At 47.2% G+C, this 19,511-nt stretch overlaps 1 protein-coding gene across 5 annotated transcripts in view; it reads right to left on the bottom strand.

Moving 5' to 3' along the window:
• The window catches only part of ZnT63C (zinc transporter 63C), a 190,191-nt gene that overhangs the window by 64,791 nt on the left and 105,889 nt on the right, over positions 1-19,511 (bottom strand). For all 5 annotated transcript variants that reach the window (XM_065450150.2, XM_065450151.1, XM_065450148.1 and 2 more), the window contains exon 5: positions 13,221-13,264. In XM_065450150.2, coding sequence (XP_065306222.1) covers positions 13,221-13,264 — 44 coding nt within the window. The remainder of the gene's footprint in view (positions 1-13,220; positions 13,265-19,511) is intronic.

Here is a 19,511-nt window from a genome sequence, read left to right on the forward strand (position 1 = left end):
CATCCAAAAATCCATGGGCATCTTCTGTAGTCTTGGTAAAGAAGAAGGACAGAACCCTCCATTTCTGCATCAATTATCGTAGGTTGTACAAGATTACAAAAGGTGTATACCCCCTCCCACACATAGACAATGCATTGGATTGGTTTAGCAATGCTAAGTACAGTGGAACCCCAGTTATACGTCCCCCGGTTTCACGATGACCCAGGTTTTACGACAGATTAGCGCATTCCCGGGAAAGTCCCCATAGAAGCAATGCATTAAAACCCTGGTTATCCAACGCAATTTTACGCCTGACCTGCATTTTACGACGACTCTCACGGAACGGCGGACGAAAGAAAAGTGCCGCAGGTCTCTTTCCTTGCTCCGTCTTTCCACATGAAAAAAGATGGAGCGGGGAAAGTGCCGCAATGCTCGCTGAAAATGTTGCAACCCTCACTGTGCTGAAATAGCGCCTTTTCTTCTCCACAATCACTTTCTGCATCTCTTCTTGGCGGCATTGCCTCTCGTCGTGTTGGGCAAGCGTTTCTCTCCCCCACACCAGCGGGCGCCCATGCCGCCCGCTGTGCTGAAATAGCGCCCTTTCTTCTCCACAATCGCTTTCTCCTTCTCTTCTCTGTGGCGTCGCCACTCGTTGTGTTGGGGAAGCATTTCTCTCCTTCCAGTTTCCCAGCAGCAGATCGCCGACAAGGTAGTGCGGAGAGGCTTAGGTTTATCGCACATGTTCTTTGTCGTAATCCTAGTGACCAGCGTTCAGCGGAGGTTTTGAGTTGTGTGGAGCAACGCGACGCACGATGTCCCGAAAGCGGACCGTTCTGTCGCTCGGCGATAAGCTGGATATTATCGAGGAAGCATAAAAGTGGCATGGAGCCATGAAAGCCCGCATTGCCCGGGACCTTAAGATACCCGAATCTTCGCTTAAGACGATCCTGGCAAACAAAGCGGTGATATTGCAGAATGCCAACAAGTTCAGGCTCAAGCGGAAAGCGGGAAAAGAAGGACAGCATGAGAAGTTAGAAAAAGTTCTCGTCAAGTGGTTGGATCAAGCATGGAGCTCTGTGATCAATGTTGACGGTGCAATTCTAAAAGAAAAGGCAGACCTTGTGGCATTGCGTTTGAGCATCGACGACTTTCAGGCATGTAATGGGTGGTTGGATTGCTTTAAAGAACAAAACAGGATTGTGTACATTCGCTCCTGCAGGGAAAGCACTTCCGTGGACATTTCGACGGTGAACGAGTGGATGGAGTCACTGCTGGAGATGATTGCTGCATACAAGCCCTGTGTCGTTTTCAACGCCGATGAGAGTGGTATTTTTTACCATATGCAGCCCGAGCAAACCCTTGAGCTTAAAGGTGACAGCTGTCATGGTGGCAAGCGTAGTAAAAAGTGTGTGACGGCACTATTCTGTGCTAACGAAGATGGGTCCGAGAGGCTGCCCGTGCTTGTTGTTGGAAAGTTCGTAAAGCCACGGTGCTTTAAGAACTTGAAGACGCTGCCGTGCAGCTACAACTTAAACAAAAAGGCGTGGATAACATCTTCGCTCTTCAGCAATTTTTTGCAGCAGCTGGATAACAAAATGGGTGCTAAGGCGAGGAAAATATTGCTTTTCTTGGATAACACACCGTGCCATCCACCTGATACGTCTAGCCTGAGGAACATAAAGGTTGCTTTTTTCCACCCAACTGCATAAGCCGGCTGCAGCCGCTGGTTGCCGGCATCATTAAGTGCGTCAGGTAACGGTACCGGAAGCAGTTAGTGAAGCGTCGGCTAGCGGCTATGTAGTGCAGCGAGTCAGAAAAAAAGACTACTGTGCTCGATGCCATGCATTTTATTGCCAGTTCGTAGAATGCAGTGTCGCGAAGCACAATCACTAACTTGTTCAAGCACTGTGGCTTTAAGCGAGAGACTGCCTCCTCTGCTGGGGATGCAACAACCTCAATGCCGTTTGAGCCTGATGCAGGCTTTGCCGACGACGATTTCGAGGATTTAAACCTCACTACGACTTTCACCGAGTACGTGGAGTTCGACAACAACATTGTGATCTGCGGCGAGGCGTCGCTGAATGACGCCATCGAGGAGGCTTTTCCTAGTGCCAACATCGCTGCGACATCAGACGAGGACAACGACGATGCCACAGATGCCGTGCCTGTGCCTGCCACGTTTGCCGAGGTGCTACGGCACATAGATGGCATCCGGAACTTCATCTGTTTATGCATCTGGCAAATAGGAGTCAACCAGAGCGATCGCGAGAAGACCATCTCCATTACGCCGGACGGCCTCTATGAGTTCAAGATCATGCCATTCGGATTGTGCTTGGCGCCTGCAACATTTTAGCGCATGATGGGCATGGTATTAGCAGGGTTGAAGTGGCAGACCTGTCTCGTCTACTTGGATGGCGTCATCGTCTTCACCGGGAATTTCGACAATCATCTTAGGCGGCTTGGGACAGTACTAGAGGCCATCAAGTCAGGGGCGATCAAGTCTGGAAATAAGTGGATTGCCGTGGCTATCGATTACCTTACTTACTACACAGAAACGGAAGCTCTGCCTAAAGGTAGTGCAGGGAGAGTTGCTAAATTCTTCATCGAGAACATTGTGCTGCGACATGTCGTCCCAGAAGTGACCAAAAGAGGAATGGCCTTCACTGCAGAGCTCATCTAAGTCATTTTGCAATACAGCCAGACAAGCCACAGGAGGACAACTGCCTACCACCCACTAACGAATAGTTTTACAGAGCAGCTGAACAAGACCCTCACCGACATGCTTGCAATGTGCGTTGACGCGTCGAGCACAAGACATGGGATACTGTGCTGCCGCACGTAACCTTCCCTTACAACATGGCGGTGCAAGAAACAACGCAGATCACACAGTTCAAGCTGGTTTACGGCAGAAATGATAGAAAGCCGAGCTAGTTGGTAAGGATTCATAATGAAAAAAAGGGTAAGGCATGCAGACAGTGACACAACAGAACAGAACTGGACAACACGAACGCCTCTTACCTTGTGTCAGTGTCTGCACGCCTTATCGTTTTCTGCTTTGCGGCAGAAACCCCACGACTACTCTCGATGCCATGCTGCTGCACGTCACCGACGAAGAAAATCTCTATGTCGCCGCCTATCTCCAGTGCGACAAAGAAGCCCGACAGCTCGCCTGCCTGCACAGCAACAACCATCAGAAACTGCTGACACTACAATCTTCGACGACGCTATATTGAGTACCAGCCTGACGACTATATTTGGGTCTGGCCTCTGATATGCCGACGAGGACTTGGTGAGAAACTATTACGATGCTACTTCAGACCCTATGAGATCATCCGGCGCATTGGCGCATGTCCTGAGCCAATAAAGAAAGAAAGAATGAAGAAAAAGCAGAAGAAGAGGGCAAGAAAGCATGAGGAGTTGATGGATAAAAAAAGAAGTTAAAAAATAAGAGCGTCCGAATAAAAAGAATACAATGTATGAAAGAATAATAAGTGCAAAAGTGCACGCGGAGCTATGTTGCCAACGGAAAAACGAGACACAAAGCTGAAGAGGGCAGCCCAGCTACGCTCTGGAATGATGAGGGGCAGAAGGAGCTGGAGGTCGGACAGGGCGGGTGGAGTGCGGAGACGGCGGCACCCCAGTAGAAGCTGTTCTTCAGCTGCCGCGGCCATGACTCATGAGCTGAGCGAGCGCTTCCCCGGAGAACACATGGCTACAGGCTGACGGAGCCGTTTCCCGGACTACCTGCGGCTGCGATCCACAGGCTAAGAGGAGTCGACCGGTTGATCCAGGTGCCTTGGTCACCCCCCTGCCCTGACTCCCGGATCCAGTCAACCGTGGGCCGAACGTCAGACACAGCGACGTCAAGTCCATGATGCATTGGCAGGGCCCAACGACGTGTCGTCGGAAGCAACAACAACTAGACTGCGCGGCTACGTCGATGGACTTGATGTAAACATCTTGAACTTCATAACACGTAGTGTGTAAGGACTTTAGACAACATTCTCAATTAACTCGCTTTGTGGATAGTTTGTTGTGTGTTCGGTTTTTTATATTGGGTTTGTAACGCATGGTTTCTAGATATAAGTATTTTTCTTATGGTCATGCCCCATAAAGGCTTTTTCTAACTCAAACGTTCCTTGCGTCATGCTTACCACCATCACACTTTGACAGCGCACAAGACTGAGGTGGTGCCATAGGGCAATTGGCAATCACGACAGATGCGCACAGCGCACAACCTCAAGTGATCCACACGGTGCGTCTTAAGTCTTTCCACGCCTGCTGATAAACTTAGGGATTTAATTTCTTTGTTATTGTGCTGTTGTTTTTTCTTCATAATTCATGGTTTTGTTTTCGATTTCATTTGTTTGTAGCATCGGGATGATTTTTTTAGATGGGGTGTTGACACATGTACTCGTTGGTCTTTCTTGGCTCACCACTTTTCACCATCTAACAAAAGTTATCGCTCAGCGCAGGACGCGCCTACATGTATCTGATGTTTCTCAAATGTTATCGATGGCTCTATCCATTGTCTGTTGTCACCGAACCTTGTGTAATCTGATTGTATGCGTGACGCAAATTGTGTAGTACTTTCTGGAAGACACGTGGGCACCAGCGATTGCTCTGCAACATTCGATGACACATGTATAAAAGCCAAAGCACTTGACCCACAAAGCAAATATTTTTCTGGGCACAGGTTTGCTCAATAAAGAGTGTTTCGCCATTCACAGCTTTGCTACTGTGTTCTTGGCTGTCACTACCACGTGACAGTATCATGATACAATTGCAAAGTATCTTGGCCATTCCTTGGAATGTGGACATAAAGCCTAAAAGCTTCCAACTAAATTTGTGGAACACCGCTACAAGTGACAGCAGTCAAAGCCACATGTGCAATATGTGCACTTCATGACAACATGCATCCCGACAGGCACACACAAACTGAACCCATGATCAGTGTGAAGTGCACATCGCTGCAGGCGAGCAAAGGCTTCTCCATCACCTGCACAACCACCGCGACGCTGCTGCTTTCTTTCTATTTTTCGTTCCTTGTTTATTCACTCTCCCGCTTTCCCGTCTTATCAGGTGGCACACCTCCTTGAGGAGCACACTCGTTACCACACTTACCTGTGGAATTTTTCCATGGAAGCCGCATTATAACCTGCATTTTGTCTCACGTGGCTGCACTTTAAGTAGTATGCGCATACATGGGTTTCTTTGGAAGGGTAAGTGGGAGTCAGGAAAGGCTGCATTATAGCCAGTTTCACACTACAAAAGGTTACATTGCAAGTGGTCCAAGCTGTAAATGAACTTTTTGTGCTCTTGGGTTGTAAAAAAGTATTTAATTCAAAAGAGCGTAGGTTACGGCGTGTCGGTATTCCATAACCGAGGTTCTTGTTCTTGAGCGCACGAAAAGGGACGAAAGACAGTGGCAAGATGCGGACACAGCGTAGCGCTGTGTCCAGGTCTTGCCACTGTCTTTTGTCCCTTGTTGTGCGCTAAAAAACCTCAGTTATTTAATTCGCATTTTGCATGTATATGTCCGTATAACAGTACTTTGCAACTACATTGATTCCAGGGATGAATCATTCATTTTTGAGAGTAAACAGCCATTCTTCATTTTACGAGGGCTGTTTTTTTTTCAACCTCCGATCGCTCCGTGCAGACGATACGCGGGCAGCAGAAGGCGGACATGCGCTGTAGGCGACTGCGCAGCTCTCGCACTACACACTCCGCCATTGTTGACATTCAGGCGTCAGTCGGCATTGTGCTACAGCCACGTAAACATGGCTGCCATTATTGTTGCTCCCGCCAAGTGTGAATTGCGAAGTGTTATTCGTTTTCTACAGGCTGAAGGCCATGGTGCTGCAGAAATCCATCGGAGAATGAGTCGAGTGTATGGGGAAAACTTCATGAGTGATGGTGTTGTGCGTGAATGGTGTCGAAATTTTAAAGATGGACGTAATGATGTGCATGATGAAGGGGGCCAAGCACGCAAATCTGTCGTTTCAGATGACCTGGTTCAACGAGTTGACAGAATGGTTAAAGAAAACCGCAGATTCACCATTACTGCTTTATCTACGGAATTTCCAGAAGTTTCAAGGTCTGTTTTGTACTCTATTGTTACTGAACGGTTACGCTACAAAAAACTTTGTGCACGTTGGGTCCCAAAAATGTTGACGGACGGCCACAAAGCTCGACGAATGGCGTCAGCTTTGGAGTTCCTTGAGCGTTATCAGGATGAAGGAGACTACCTTTTGAAATCAATCGTTACTGGGGATGAAACCTGGATTCAATACGACACACCGGAAACAAAACGACAATCACAACAATGGATGCATTCAAATTCACCAAACAAACCAAAGAAATTCAAAAAACCTTCAACAACAGAAAGACCATGGCTACTGTGTTTTGGGATCAACAAGGTGTGTTGCTTGTGGAGTTTATTGAGCCCGGAACCACAATCACTGCAGCTGTTTATTGTGAAACATTACGACGTTTGCGTAGAGCCATTCAGAACAAACGAAGAGGAAAGCTGACCGCTGGAGTTGTTCTGATCCATGACAATGCCCGCCCACACACTGCTGGAGCAACTCAACGGCTTCTCGAACATTTTGGATGGGACATTTTTTATCATCCGCCATACAGTCCAGACTTAGCACCCTGTGACTTTCATCTTTTTCCTGGACTGAAGACGTGGCTTGGTGGGAAGCGCTTTCAAACCAATGGTGACCTTCAAACCAATGGTGACCTTCAGACCAACGTCAAGGGCTACTTGAATTCATTGGCGGCAACTTTTTTTGAAGAGGGTATTGCAAAGCTTGTCCACATATATGACAAATGCCTCAATCTCTTCGGTGACTATGTCGAAAAGTAAGCGTAACTGTACTAATCTTTTGGTAATAAAATTATTGTTTTAGATGAACTTGTCTTTTATTTATAGCCTATCGGAGGTTGAAAAAAAAAACGGCCCTCGTAGATTTGTGGCATTTGAGTCAAGGCTTTATGTAAATCCCACAATCGAACTATTCGCTTTGAAGCTTACTACAAACACTCATGGCTACTTGCTTTGTCTTTGCTTTGAGCCGCTACAAAATTTATATTTGCATAAAGGCTACTAAAAACAAATTAGTGCTTAAGACTGCGCTCTTCTCCATGGTGGGGGGAGGCTGCATGTGCGCTGGCTGCAATGCAACTAGTACCTGCGGCGAAACTTTATGTGCCATACATTGAGCAGCAATGCTTCTAGTGCCGTGATTGCCACCGAGTTCAAATGAAATAACAGCAAAGCCTCGTTATGTTGAAGAAAGAGCCAAATTTGCTCTGCTATATCCATTACTATGTTATAACAGGTTAACACTGCCCGATGAATAACATTACCACTGTTTAAGCTGAAGCTGATGTAAAAGGTTGTTCTCTGCCTCGTCTTTGCCAACAAGACGACTTCTTCCTCTAATGCAGCTCTCGTTTGCAGAGGTGCCACAGGTGTGTGGTCAGTGTTTCGCCAGTGTGCTGGTGGGAGGGCACAAGCCCCACCACACAGTGCCCGTTGCTGTGAATGAGCACATGCTTCTCAAAAAAACAATACAAAAAATTATGTAGACTCTGGCATTCAGTGATGAACGTTGCATGAAATCGGATGCTTGCAGCAGCATGCCTGCACCATCACAAAACAGATAAGCTGAGCGATCACCACGACCCCGAGTGGAAAATCACCGCAATAATGGTGTTAGAGCATTGCCCGAACAAATGACAAAAGGAAGGACAATGACACGAATGGAAGAGGATCACTGTAAAACATATTCCTCCGGACATTACTAGAAGGGGTTTGAGGGGCAAAATAAGGCATGGACAGACAACAGACATGAACAAGCGTGCACTCACAACTGATTTGATTCTCTGATTATTCACTACATACAAGCTCCGAACAGCTGCATAATCACACCATGGTGGGCACGGCAGGACAAAAGGAATGAAGCCTGAAATGCACAGCCTGTTTTTACAGATTTTCCTTTGCAGTGCGTCTTCCCTGGGGCTGGATCCGGGCCCATGCTTCCTTGCCTCAAGCATCGAAGTCCACCAGCTACGCCTACCTGCGTGGCCCTCCGCTGCCTGGGGTGGCTCAACGCATGCGGATGGATGAGGAACCGCAGCAGTGACAACAGAGTGCGCAGCCCTCATAAGCCCAGTCAGCGACGAACTCATCCGTGGGCATGGCAAAACAAAAGGAATGAAGCCTGAAATGCACACCCTGTTTTTACAGATTTTCCTTTGCAGTGCGTCTTCCCTGGGTCTGGATCCGGGCCCATGCTTCCTTGCCTCAAGCATCGAAGTCCACCAGCTACGCCTACCTGCGTGGCCCTCCGCTGCCTGGGGTGGCTCAACGCATGCGGATGGATGAGGAACCGCAGCAGTGACAACAGAGTGCGCAGCCCTCATAAGCCCAGTCAGCGACGAACTCATCCGTGGGCATGGCAAAACAAAAGGAATGAAGCCTGAAATGCACACCCTGTTTTTACAGATTTTCCTTTGCAGTGCGTCTTCCCTGGGGCTGGATCCGGGCCCATGCTTCCTTGCCTCAAGCATCGAAGTCCACCAGCTACGCCTACCTGCGTGGCCCTCCGCTGCCTGGGGTGGCTCAACGCATGCGGATGGATGAGGAACCGCAGCAGTGACAACAGAGTGCGCAGCCCTCATAAGCCCAGTCAGCGACGAACTCATCCGTGGGCATGGCAAAACAAAAGGAATGAAGCCTGAAATGCACACCCTGTTTTTACAGATTTTCCTTTGCAGTGCGTCTTCCCTGGGGCTGGATCCGGGCCCATGCTTCCTTGCCTCAAGCATCGAAGTCCACCAGCTACGCCTACCTGCGTGGCCCTCCGCTGCCTGGGGTGGCTCAACGCATGCGGATGGATGAGGAACCGCAGCAGTGACAACAGAGCGCGCAGCCCTCATAAGCCCAGTCAGCGATGAACTCATCTGTGGGCACAGCAGGACAAAAGGAATGAAGCCTGAAATGCACACCCTGTTTTTACAGGTTAGTAAGCACGGAAAGTGCTTCCGAAGTGATGATCGATTCATTATTGTTCTGCCGTGCCCAACGGCTTGTGTTGAAAATGCTCTGATATGCGTTCAAATGCTGTTAATGCTGTCCGGCAATGCGAAGTGTAACCCTGGGCCGGATCACATTGCGGAAATGCTTAAGGGACTATTGAAAGGCCAGAAAGATCTCATAACAGATGTGAGCCAAATTAAGGTAAACCAATCCACGTTTCAGGAGGAACTAGGTACTGTCAAGCTAGAAATCAAGGAGCTCTGCAATACCCTAATGAACGTGCAGGAAAGTAGAACAGAACTTCAAAAAATGGCGCAGGAGATGAAATTAACGATTCAGCAGCAGCAACAAAAAATTATTGACTTCGAGGACCGACAACGCTGAAACAAGTTAGTCATATTTGTAATCACAAAAAACGCGAGCGCGACTTCAAATGAACTTAAACAGAAAGTCTTGTGTGATGTTTTCGAAGGGCAACTCGATGTGAAGGTTAGCTCTGTAGAAAGAATCCACAGACTTGGCAAGAAAAACGGGAACAAAACACGAGCAGTGATAATAAAATTTTTTTACTATAACGAAAAGATGGCAGTACTAAAGAATTGCAAGAAGCTAAAGGGAACAAAAATTTCTGTATCGAATGGTTACTCACAAGCAACGTTGCAAAAACTCAGGAACCTGTGGGCGAGCACAAAAATGAAAAGGGAAAGAGGGGTAAAGGTACGGCTCGTGCACGATAAGGCTTTTATTGATAACAAGGCGTTTGCATGGGACAATGAGAGAGGGTGCAGAGTGAAACTTGAGCGGCAGCATGCAAGTGAAGACGAGTCTGCTTGACGTTACAAAGCAAATACAGATAATTTTATCCTGATCAATGTAAATGCGTAAAGCCTAGCAAATAAAACAGGTGAGCTCGAGCACCTTCTGATGCAGCACAATCCTCATGTTGTCGTCACGTAGACTTGGTTGCGTGCCGAAATTGATGATTCTGAAATAGTCCCCCCTGGGTATGGGATTATCCGCAAAGATCGTGACACACGGGGCAGCAGTGTGGCTATCATCTTTAAAGAAGGAATTGACGTCATACGATTGAAAGAGTGTCCAGAAACCGAAAGTATTTGGTGCAAGCTTAAACTCAACGGCATTTGCTGCATACTTGGAGCAGTATATAGACCCCCAAATGCCCCTCTAACATTTCTGAAATCAATCCAAGACTATCTGTGCTGTAATGTACCTGCCAGCGCGCGCATTATAATTGCGGGAGACTTTAATCTTCCAGGTATACAATGGTACCGTCTCGAAAGTGGTTCTTCCGACGTTACAAACTGTGACACCCTGTTGGACATCGCATCGAATCAAAACTTAACACAAGTTGTGAAGGAGATAACTAGAAGTGGACCCACCAGAGAAACATTGCTAGGCTTGGTGTTCGTAAAAGAAAAAATACATGAATATAAGGTGAATATTGAAGAAGGACTTTCAGACCATAAACTTGTTATACTCTGCGTAAAAAATGGCCTACCATGTAAAAATAAGAAAAGGAAACAAATCTTCATTAGTGATTTCAATAAGGGTGATGACATCAGCATTTTAGACTACTTAGAAAAGCAGCTTTACTTTTTCGACGGATCGGATGACGTTGATATGTTGTGGACGGAATTTAAAAGAATAATCAAGTATTGTGTAGAAAAATTTGTGCCTCAATGGAAAAAAACAGTCAGAAAGCGTAACCCACGGCTTAATCGGGAAATAATTCAGTTAAAACGCAAATTAAAACGCATGAAAAGAAACAGCCTAAGAAAACAAGATGACATTTCACAAGTATCATCTCTGCTTAAGCGCAAATTAATTTCAGCAAAAGAAAAATATTTTTCTGAGACCTTACCCTCTTTTATGAAATGTTCACTACAACGTTTCTGGCGTCACATCGCTCCGATGAAAGACAGCATTCAGTACATAGATTTTGGAGGCCACATCATAACCGATCATAGAGAAATTGCTGAAAAATGTAACGAGTTCTTTCACTCTGTACTCGTGCCTTCTGAAATTCAAAGTGCAGACCTCTGCGCAGAAAGTATCGACGAAGAGGAAGGCATGCCGGATATGACTATATCTGAGCAAGGAATATTATCGCTTTTGCTAGATATTGACACAAAAAAGTCTGTTGACCCTGACAACATCCCAAATGAGTTTTTAAAACATTATACAGAATGGGTGTCTAAATATTTAAAGATTATCTTCAGCTTGTCCCTGGATAAGCGAAAATTGCCCTCCGACTGGTTAAGAGCAAAAGTTATACCTGTCCACAAAACCGGAAACAAACATTGTGTTGAAAACTACAGGCCAATTTCAATCACATCCACATGCTGCAAAATACTAGAACATATAGTATCGGCAAGTTTATTTGATTACCTTGAGGACCAAAATCTGCTTAATCCTAATCAACATGGCTTTAGACGAAAATTGTCAACGTTCACCCAGCTCGTAGAAACAGTCCATGAGTTTGCAAAAGCAATCAATGATAAAAATCAGGTAGATGCAATTTGTCTTGATATGTCGGAAGCATTCGATCAGGTTCCACACATAGAACTTATAAGGAAACTAAAGAATTTTAGAATTATTAGCACTATTGTCGCTTGGATTAAATTGTATCTTAAAAATAGAATGCAGTATGTGGAAATCAACAGCGCGAAATCCGGCATTCAGAGTGTTTCATCAGGTGTTCCTTAGGGCTCCATGCTCGGTCCTGTCTTATTTCTGTGTTATATCAATGATATTGCAGAGACAGTTTCCTCAGGTGTTAAGGTTCGGTTATTCGCAGACATTTGCCTGCTTTACTCACATATAACATCAAAAGAAGATCAAATTACCTTAAGCACAGCATTAAATAGTATCAATGACTGGTGCACAAAATGGAAAATGAAAATAAATCATAGCAAAATGTCATTTATAAGAATAACAAACAAAATTAAAGCTATTCTTCCATTTAAATACAAAATTGAAGGACACAAATTACAGAAAGTAAGCTACTTCAAGTATCTAGGCATAACAATAAGTGAAAATGTAAACTGAGATAGGCACGTTGATAGCTTATGTAGTGCAGCCAAGAGAAAAATGTGGACTTTACGCCGGAAACTGGGGTAAGCAACCACGACAGCGAAACTAACCGCCTATTTGACACTTGTAAGACTAACTTTGTAATATGGCTGTATCGTGTGGGACCCCTACACGAAAAACCAGATAGCAAGGATTGAAAAAGTACAAAGAAGGGCGGCTAGATTTATTCTGTCTAGGTACAAGTCTACGGATTCAGTCTCGGGGATGTTGACAGAACTTAAATTACCTCAACTGCTAGAGCGAAGAAGAGTCGTTAGACTTAAGTTCCTCTACCTTTTGCAGGGTAACTTCTTTAACATAAACACCGGACTGTACATAACGAATCACTCGGCCCGAACATTAAGGAACCGTCACAACCAACAACTTAAAACACTCCAAGCTCGGATCAACACATTAAAATATTCATTCTTCCCACGAACAATTGAAGAATGGAACTCATTGCCACAGCACATAACGCAACCAGACTGTCAGTTTGTTTGAAAAATCAATACACCTTTACCTTGACCTACCAAATTAACCACGACAGCTCGTTTGTAGCGAATTTCACCTATTTGGACATATGAATGTTGCGGTGTGTGCTTCTACTACAGCATTTGTATTTTGTTGTGAACCGCAGGTTGTGCACACTAATTTTATTTTGCATCAACATGTCTGCAAGGGTGCGATTGCCAATGCATTTACTGCATTGCAACAAATATTTCCCACCCTGTAATGGCCCAAAAATGGGCTAACAGTATTAATAAATGAAATGAAATGAATAACTGTTTAACAGCAGGCTGACAAAAAATCATCATATCCAATCACCAAGGAAATGATTGTGTAGAGTGACATTGAAGGTACATTGCCACACCTGTTTCAGAGAATAAAGTGTTGAAGTAAGCACACTATGGTTCCTCCCTTTTCTCCTTGTCTGCTGAAACTAAAGTGGTCTCCAAGCAGTGCCCAGTATTCTCTATAATGTTTTTGAGAAAGCACACAACAGAAAAAGTGGGGAGCACTATACGCAGCACAGAAAAGCAAAGTGCATTAAAGTGCATCAGACAAACGAAACAGTGAACATGAGGAAGACACTTACATAGAGGAGATGTAGACTTCATGATGAGGCACACCATGATGAGACTGCAGGGGGAGAGAGAGGGAGAGCATCATTTGAGTGCACAAGCAAAGAGGCCCGTATAAGCTAGACAACACTAGTGCATGTAGAAAGGTGAGGTGCCAGAATGCAGATGGTCAGTGTCTACATGTGCCATACGCACTCTAACATTCCGTGGATAAAGAGCACACATTGATGAAAAAACAAACGGTTGAGCTTCAGGCTTGTTCTTATCTACAAATGGGACCGTGCTGGTGCAAGCTCGCACAAGGAACCCCAAGTTGCAAGGCATTTCCTGCCATCACCGTGGTTGCTCGTGAACATGACAGGCCGAAACCTTGTCTGCCAGGAAAGCTGCCTAGCTGGTCACGAGTTTGCCGCCCTTCGGAGTCTTCTACTTGCTCTGTGTCCATGGCCCAACAATATGGTGGCCCTTTCGGCTGGCACCCCAATGGGGAGAATGAGCAAGACCTCCCAGGACTTCTGCTACTCTCAAAAGGATTGTGGTAGACACTGCGAAGCTTAATTAAGACTGCACATTGGGCTGGATTCATGCTAACAGACAAAAGCCGGCACACAGACAAGCGATAAAGAAAGAAGTGTACAACACTTGTATCGTCTCTTGGCATAGTGCAAAGTTTTGTATCGTCTCTTGGCATAGTGCAAAGTTTTGTTTGTTACCATGAACTGCCAATCATGGCTATCCAACCTGTCCTTTGTCACCCACTTTTGCCATTGGCCTATGCAGAAGACTATAATGGGAGCTGCGATCAACAGCTGTCCACACCTCAGGACCTGAACGTTATGACAGGCGAGTCGACTACACCAAAGATTACACCGTCAGTGAGTGTGAATGGCAGAGCGACGACTTTCAAGGTCAACTGAGGCATGGCTTGCAGCATGGTCAGGAATGACACCTCTTGCACTACCTGGCCCACGAACACCCCTCAGCATGAAAGGGAGGACTTTCATCTTGGCACATGGTCAGGACAATCGCTCAGAGTACTAGTATCTACCATGGTGACTGTGTGCCATAAGGACAAGTCAGGGAAGTTACCACTGCTTGTAGTCCAAGGACCTGGTTTCAACCTACTGGGATACAACTGGTTTAGTAAATCAGTCGGAATTGCAGCGACTAGCATTCATCAGACAACTATTAGTGTTGACCTGACATAGATCTTTAAAAATATCAGTCTGTGTCCTCTGAAGACATCCCAGGACAAAGTTTGGGTACAAGCTAGTTGGTATTCCATGGCATCAATCGTCACTTACAGCGCATACATATACGAGGGACTAAAAAGGACGACGAAGACAAGCGCTGTCTTCATCCTTTTTGTCCCTTGTCTGTGTATGCACTGTAAGTGGCGATTGATCCCAGGAGACACAGGGGCACCAGTGCACCTGAAGCTGACTGAAGAAGAGACGCCTAAATACAGTGGAACCTCATTCATACGTTTTTGACCAGATCAGGAACAAGAAACGTAACAACCGGGAAGACGCAATAGTGAGTAAAGCTTTGAAAATGAATTAAAACAGTGCAACTTTGACTTGAAACAATTTATTTCCGCAAAGTGAGCTTAGGACCTTGAAGGAATCGATAACGGTGGATTGCCGTTCCTTTCGCTCGCTGGAAAGAACCACGCATTTCTCAACAGCCTGAAAGGCCACATTGCTGTCAGGGTCGCTTTGAGGTGTATATATACATATATACCTGCAATGGAGGAGGTCCAGAGCCACGAAGGCTTATTCAAAGCTTGGATCTGCCAACTCCCTGGAATCTTGTGGTTTGTTGTCATCATCGCATTCAGCAGGTTCACTCGTGACCGAGTTTGCAACAATCTCTGTGACGCTTTGGCACTCCGATGTCACAACGGCAGCATCCATGGCGACATAATTGTCGTATGCAATAGTGTGGCCTTCTAATCATCGACTGTTTTCAAGTTCACACTTGCTGCTTCTCCGTGTACTGCCTTATAAGCGATGCCGTGCCTCTTCCGGAAACGGTCGATCCAGCTATTTGACACCCTAAAGTCAGTGATGCCCAGCTGTTGGCTATCTCTATTGCCTTCTCGCATAAAATGCTGCCTTCGAAGTTAACACAGGCAGTGTTTGCTTGTTTACACCCGAGCCTCGCCAAGGTTGACATAATTGGTGCCACAAGCCTGCTTAGCTTTCGGGTCGAAGAGCGCGGCATTGCCTTCTACCTCGGCACACTTTGAGGCGATGCTCTTAAGCGCTCAGGGTGGCAGTCTTTGGCATTGTTGACCCTTTTCTGCGCTGGCCATTGGTGACTGCGTTTAGTACGTCCAGCTTTTCCTCAAGGAAAAGCACCTTCCGCTTGCGCGACGCCATCATGAAGATCGCGGTTGGCGTGTGACGCGGGCACACCCTGAACAACTGCCCTTGCAACTGCCAGTAAAAACAATTATTATATGAAGAGTGCAACCAACTTTGGCCGTCTGCTGCCACAACTCTGTGGCAATGCCATACCCAGATTCGCCTAGCACCTGGTGAGGGTTGCCACTACCCTTGATATGCTGACCCTCACCCTACGTAAGTGGCGCCTCCATAGACGACGGCTGTTTTGCGGTCATCCAGCAGGCACAGAAGTTACCTAGACAGCTATACCCGAACCTGTTCAGGCAACGCGGCCGCATTGGCACGCGTTGCCCGGGCAGGTTCAGGGTACCAGGTGCGATGTATGACACGGGGATGTTTTCACAGCAACAACGTAACAGCAGGGATTTCAATACATGGGGTTCTATGCGAGCTGTGTTGGGATTGGGAAAGAATGACGTAGCAGCCGGCAAAATGCAGCACCAAGAAACATAAGGGTAGGGTTCTACTGTACTTCCATTTGCAATGCACCCTGCAGCGGAAGCCCAATTGACAAGTATGTAGAGCAAGGAATTTGGAAGTCAATTCAACACTCCAATTGGGCTACTCTGCTTGTGTGGATATGTAAGAGAGATGAAAATCTGCATGCCTGCAGTGGCTACCGCAGCACAGTGAACATGGATAAAAAAAAGCTTCATACCCCCTAACCACAACCGAGGAAGTGTTCAGCACCTTCTAAGGAGGCAGAATACTTTGAACTTGGCTACCAGCAACTACATGTCACTCCGACGACTTCTGAGGCTCTCACTGCAGATGCTGCAAAGGGTCTCTACAGGGTTAAAAGGCTTGCATTTGGTGTATCCACAGTTCCAGTGGTATTTCAGTGATTTATGGAAACAACCTTAAGTGAACTGCCTGGAGGTTGCGTCTTCCTTGACAATGTCATTATCAGTGCATCCACAGAGAAGGAGCACAAGGACCAACTGGAAGCAGTTTCACAATGACTGGTCTGGACTTTGCAACTGGGCAGGTCCAAATGCCAATTTAGTGTCACAAGTCCAGTTCCTAGGTCAGGACAATGATAGAGAACAGAGTCCACACAACAGCAGACATGATGCAGGCCACCATGGAGGCGCCCACTCCTACCAGTAAGCAGACACTCCAGTCATTTTTGGGGACACTCACCTTCCATGATCGCTTTCTAGAAGGAAGAGCAACGGTGAAATTGCTGGGGCACAAGTTACTACAGAAAGACATTCCATGCCATTGGGAGCCAAGACACCAAGAGTCTTGTGATGAACTGAAGCAACTCTTATAGAAAGGAACTGTTCTTGCTCATTATGACGAGTCCAAGCCTCTACTCAATTCTTGTGATGCTTTACCCTACAGTGTCAGAGCAGTGCTAGCTCAGGTGGACAGTTTTGGTAGGGAGGCACCAACTGCTGGAGGCACCAACCTCATGAATCCTCGGTGCTGCTGAGCACAATTATGCCCAGCTAGATTGTGAAGGACTGGCAGTAGTTGTTTGCTGCCACTCACTTTCAGAAGTACATTGCAGGACGGAAAGTTACATTCCATACTGGCCCTTGCTGGGAAGACTTGGCCCTCAGAAACCAGTGCCTGCAGTGCTGTCTCGGCGCATGACCCGAAGGTGTCTCAAACTTGCAGCGTATGATTATGAGCTGCAATATCAGTCGGGGAAACGGCATCAGAATGCGAATGCGCTCAGCAGGCCACCAGTGCCAGTGTGCATTGAAGAACCGCATGCCCCTGGCAGCATACTATTATTCAAGGCTCTTCCAACACTGCTGCTTCATTCAGAGCAGTTAACCACCTTGATTGAGAATGACAAAGTTCTCTTGAGAGCCTACACTGCTGTTCAACAAGGCACTCTGAACCAGCTTGAAAGAGAAAACGTTGCCCTGTATCGAAGAGTCACACAACTCGTGGTTTACCACTGCGGGTGTGTTAACAGCTGCATGACAGCAAGTAATGGTCTTTGTTTATCTTTATTTATTTATTTCCAATACTGTTAGCCCTTACGGGCTGTTACAGGCATGGGGAAAAAAATGTTCCCCAAACACGAACACCAGTTCCGCAATAAACAAACAATGCATTCAGCAAACACATGACAGTTTATGCTCAAATGTTTCAGTTGTGTGCGTTTCAATAAATACATCTACGTCAAGTTGCTTCCAATCGACTATAGTTTTCACAAGAAAGGAAAATTTGAAGGCATCAACGCGCGGCACATAGGGCATTACAGCATGAGGGTGACCTGTAGAGTGGCATGCGGGTGACATGCTGGCTGTCGCTGAGCAGGTGCGAGCTCGTGCATGTGTGGTGGCCAGGTCTGGATGGCATATGGCACACTTTTGGGGGACCTGTAGAAGGGCCCATCTTTTTGGCAGTGGTGCATGCCTTACCAAGTGTGTGGAGGTTGTGGGGTCTCCTCCGTGCTCTTGGGACAAAGGAACGACAACACAGTAGTGCAACCAGTCACAAGGGCATTTATTGCACCTTTCATTGATCAATGCCTGCTAGCCGGGTTGCTATCCACAAAACATGCCGATGGGCGCGCGACAAATCTAGAAGTCCGACTCACCGCGACCGGATAGCGAGAGAATATGTTTGCCCCATGCTGGATCCCAACACCTGGTCGTTTGCGCATACTGTCACGCGAACGGTGGCGCATTCCAAGGCGGCCACGCGAGACGGTCTCACAGAAGCATGGATCGGCGCACGCGCGGCAGGCACGTCCGTACCGCTTGCTGTCCCGAATTCAAGAGATATGCACCTTACACTCCCGCACCCAAATAACCCCACCGGTAGCAGCGCAACACTCGCGCCATCTCTTGCTCTGCGCTTCAACCACATCGACCGCCGCGGGCGTCACGCAGGCCACGTGGCGAAGCGGGATTGCAGGAGATGGGGGAAAACAAGATATCTGGGAACGCGTGAGAGTCGCGCATCCCCACATCCCCCCAACCTTAAATCACTACATATTCCGGCGAAACATGTCACTCGGTCTAACATCAACGCGTGCTTCGCGAACAAGGTAGTACATGCAACAGTGGTCACGCCGAAGGAATGTCTACACGCTGTCCATAGCATGCGAGCCGACATTGCCCCCGGGTACACCGCTAGTCCGCTGGTCACAGCAGCAGCTTTGCAGACTCGACGGCACGATTCCAGGCCAGGACTCGGGAGACGACGACGCAGTAGTCGGTACGAGCAAGCGTCTCTCACACCAACGCGCCCTGCTGGCAAGAGCTGCCGTAGCTGTCGGTGACCGCCGGCTCTTTTGTCCGCCGCTGAGGGTTGTGAGCTTGATGCAGGAGGCCACCGAAGTCGCTGCGCCGAACTGTCCACAGCATCACCATCGCCCGCGGTGACTCGATCGTAGTCCGGGGCAGCAGGGCAGACAATGTGCATGTGACAGCAAGCCAGGGGTGACTCCAATCACGCTGCGTACACTCAACACACTCGGCAAACACTAAAGTAGTGCAAGGGAGAGGAATTATGCATGCACATCGCCCACGTGGTACGATGTTCAACTCGGCTAGCAAAAGATCGGGCAGCTACTCAGATGCTAAGTTCATGTGAACGAAGCTCGCTTCCTTAAGTCGAACGAGTAATTTCAATTCGTGCGAGGCTAAACAGAAATGTGCAACACCTCAACGGCACGGTCCACCAGGTTGTGTTCCTCCACGTGCGACAGGTAGCTTCGTAATACTTTAGGCCTAAAGCGTCGCTACCCTGACAACAACCGGCATCCAAAAACAACACCCAAAATGAGCGCAAAACAGGCAGCCGCGAGGAGACGTCAGCTCTGTGAGGTGCTCCTACTCCGCTCGGTGCACACAGCATCCGAGTTGACGGCGCCCACCGTCCCAGACGGTGTCGGAGCGCCCGGTTCCAGGCCGCAATACCAGT

The sequence above is a fragment of the Dermacentor albipictus genome, chromosome 3 (genome assembly GCF_038994185.2).
Source record: "Dermacentor albipictus isolate Rhodes 1998 colony chromosome 3, USDA_Dalb.pri_finalv2, whole genome shotgun sequence".
NCBI classification, from domain to species: Eukaryota; Metazoa; Arthropoda; class Arachnida; order Ixodida; family Ixodidae; genus Dermacentor; species Dermacentor albipictus.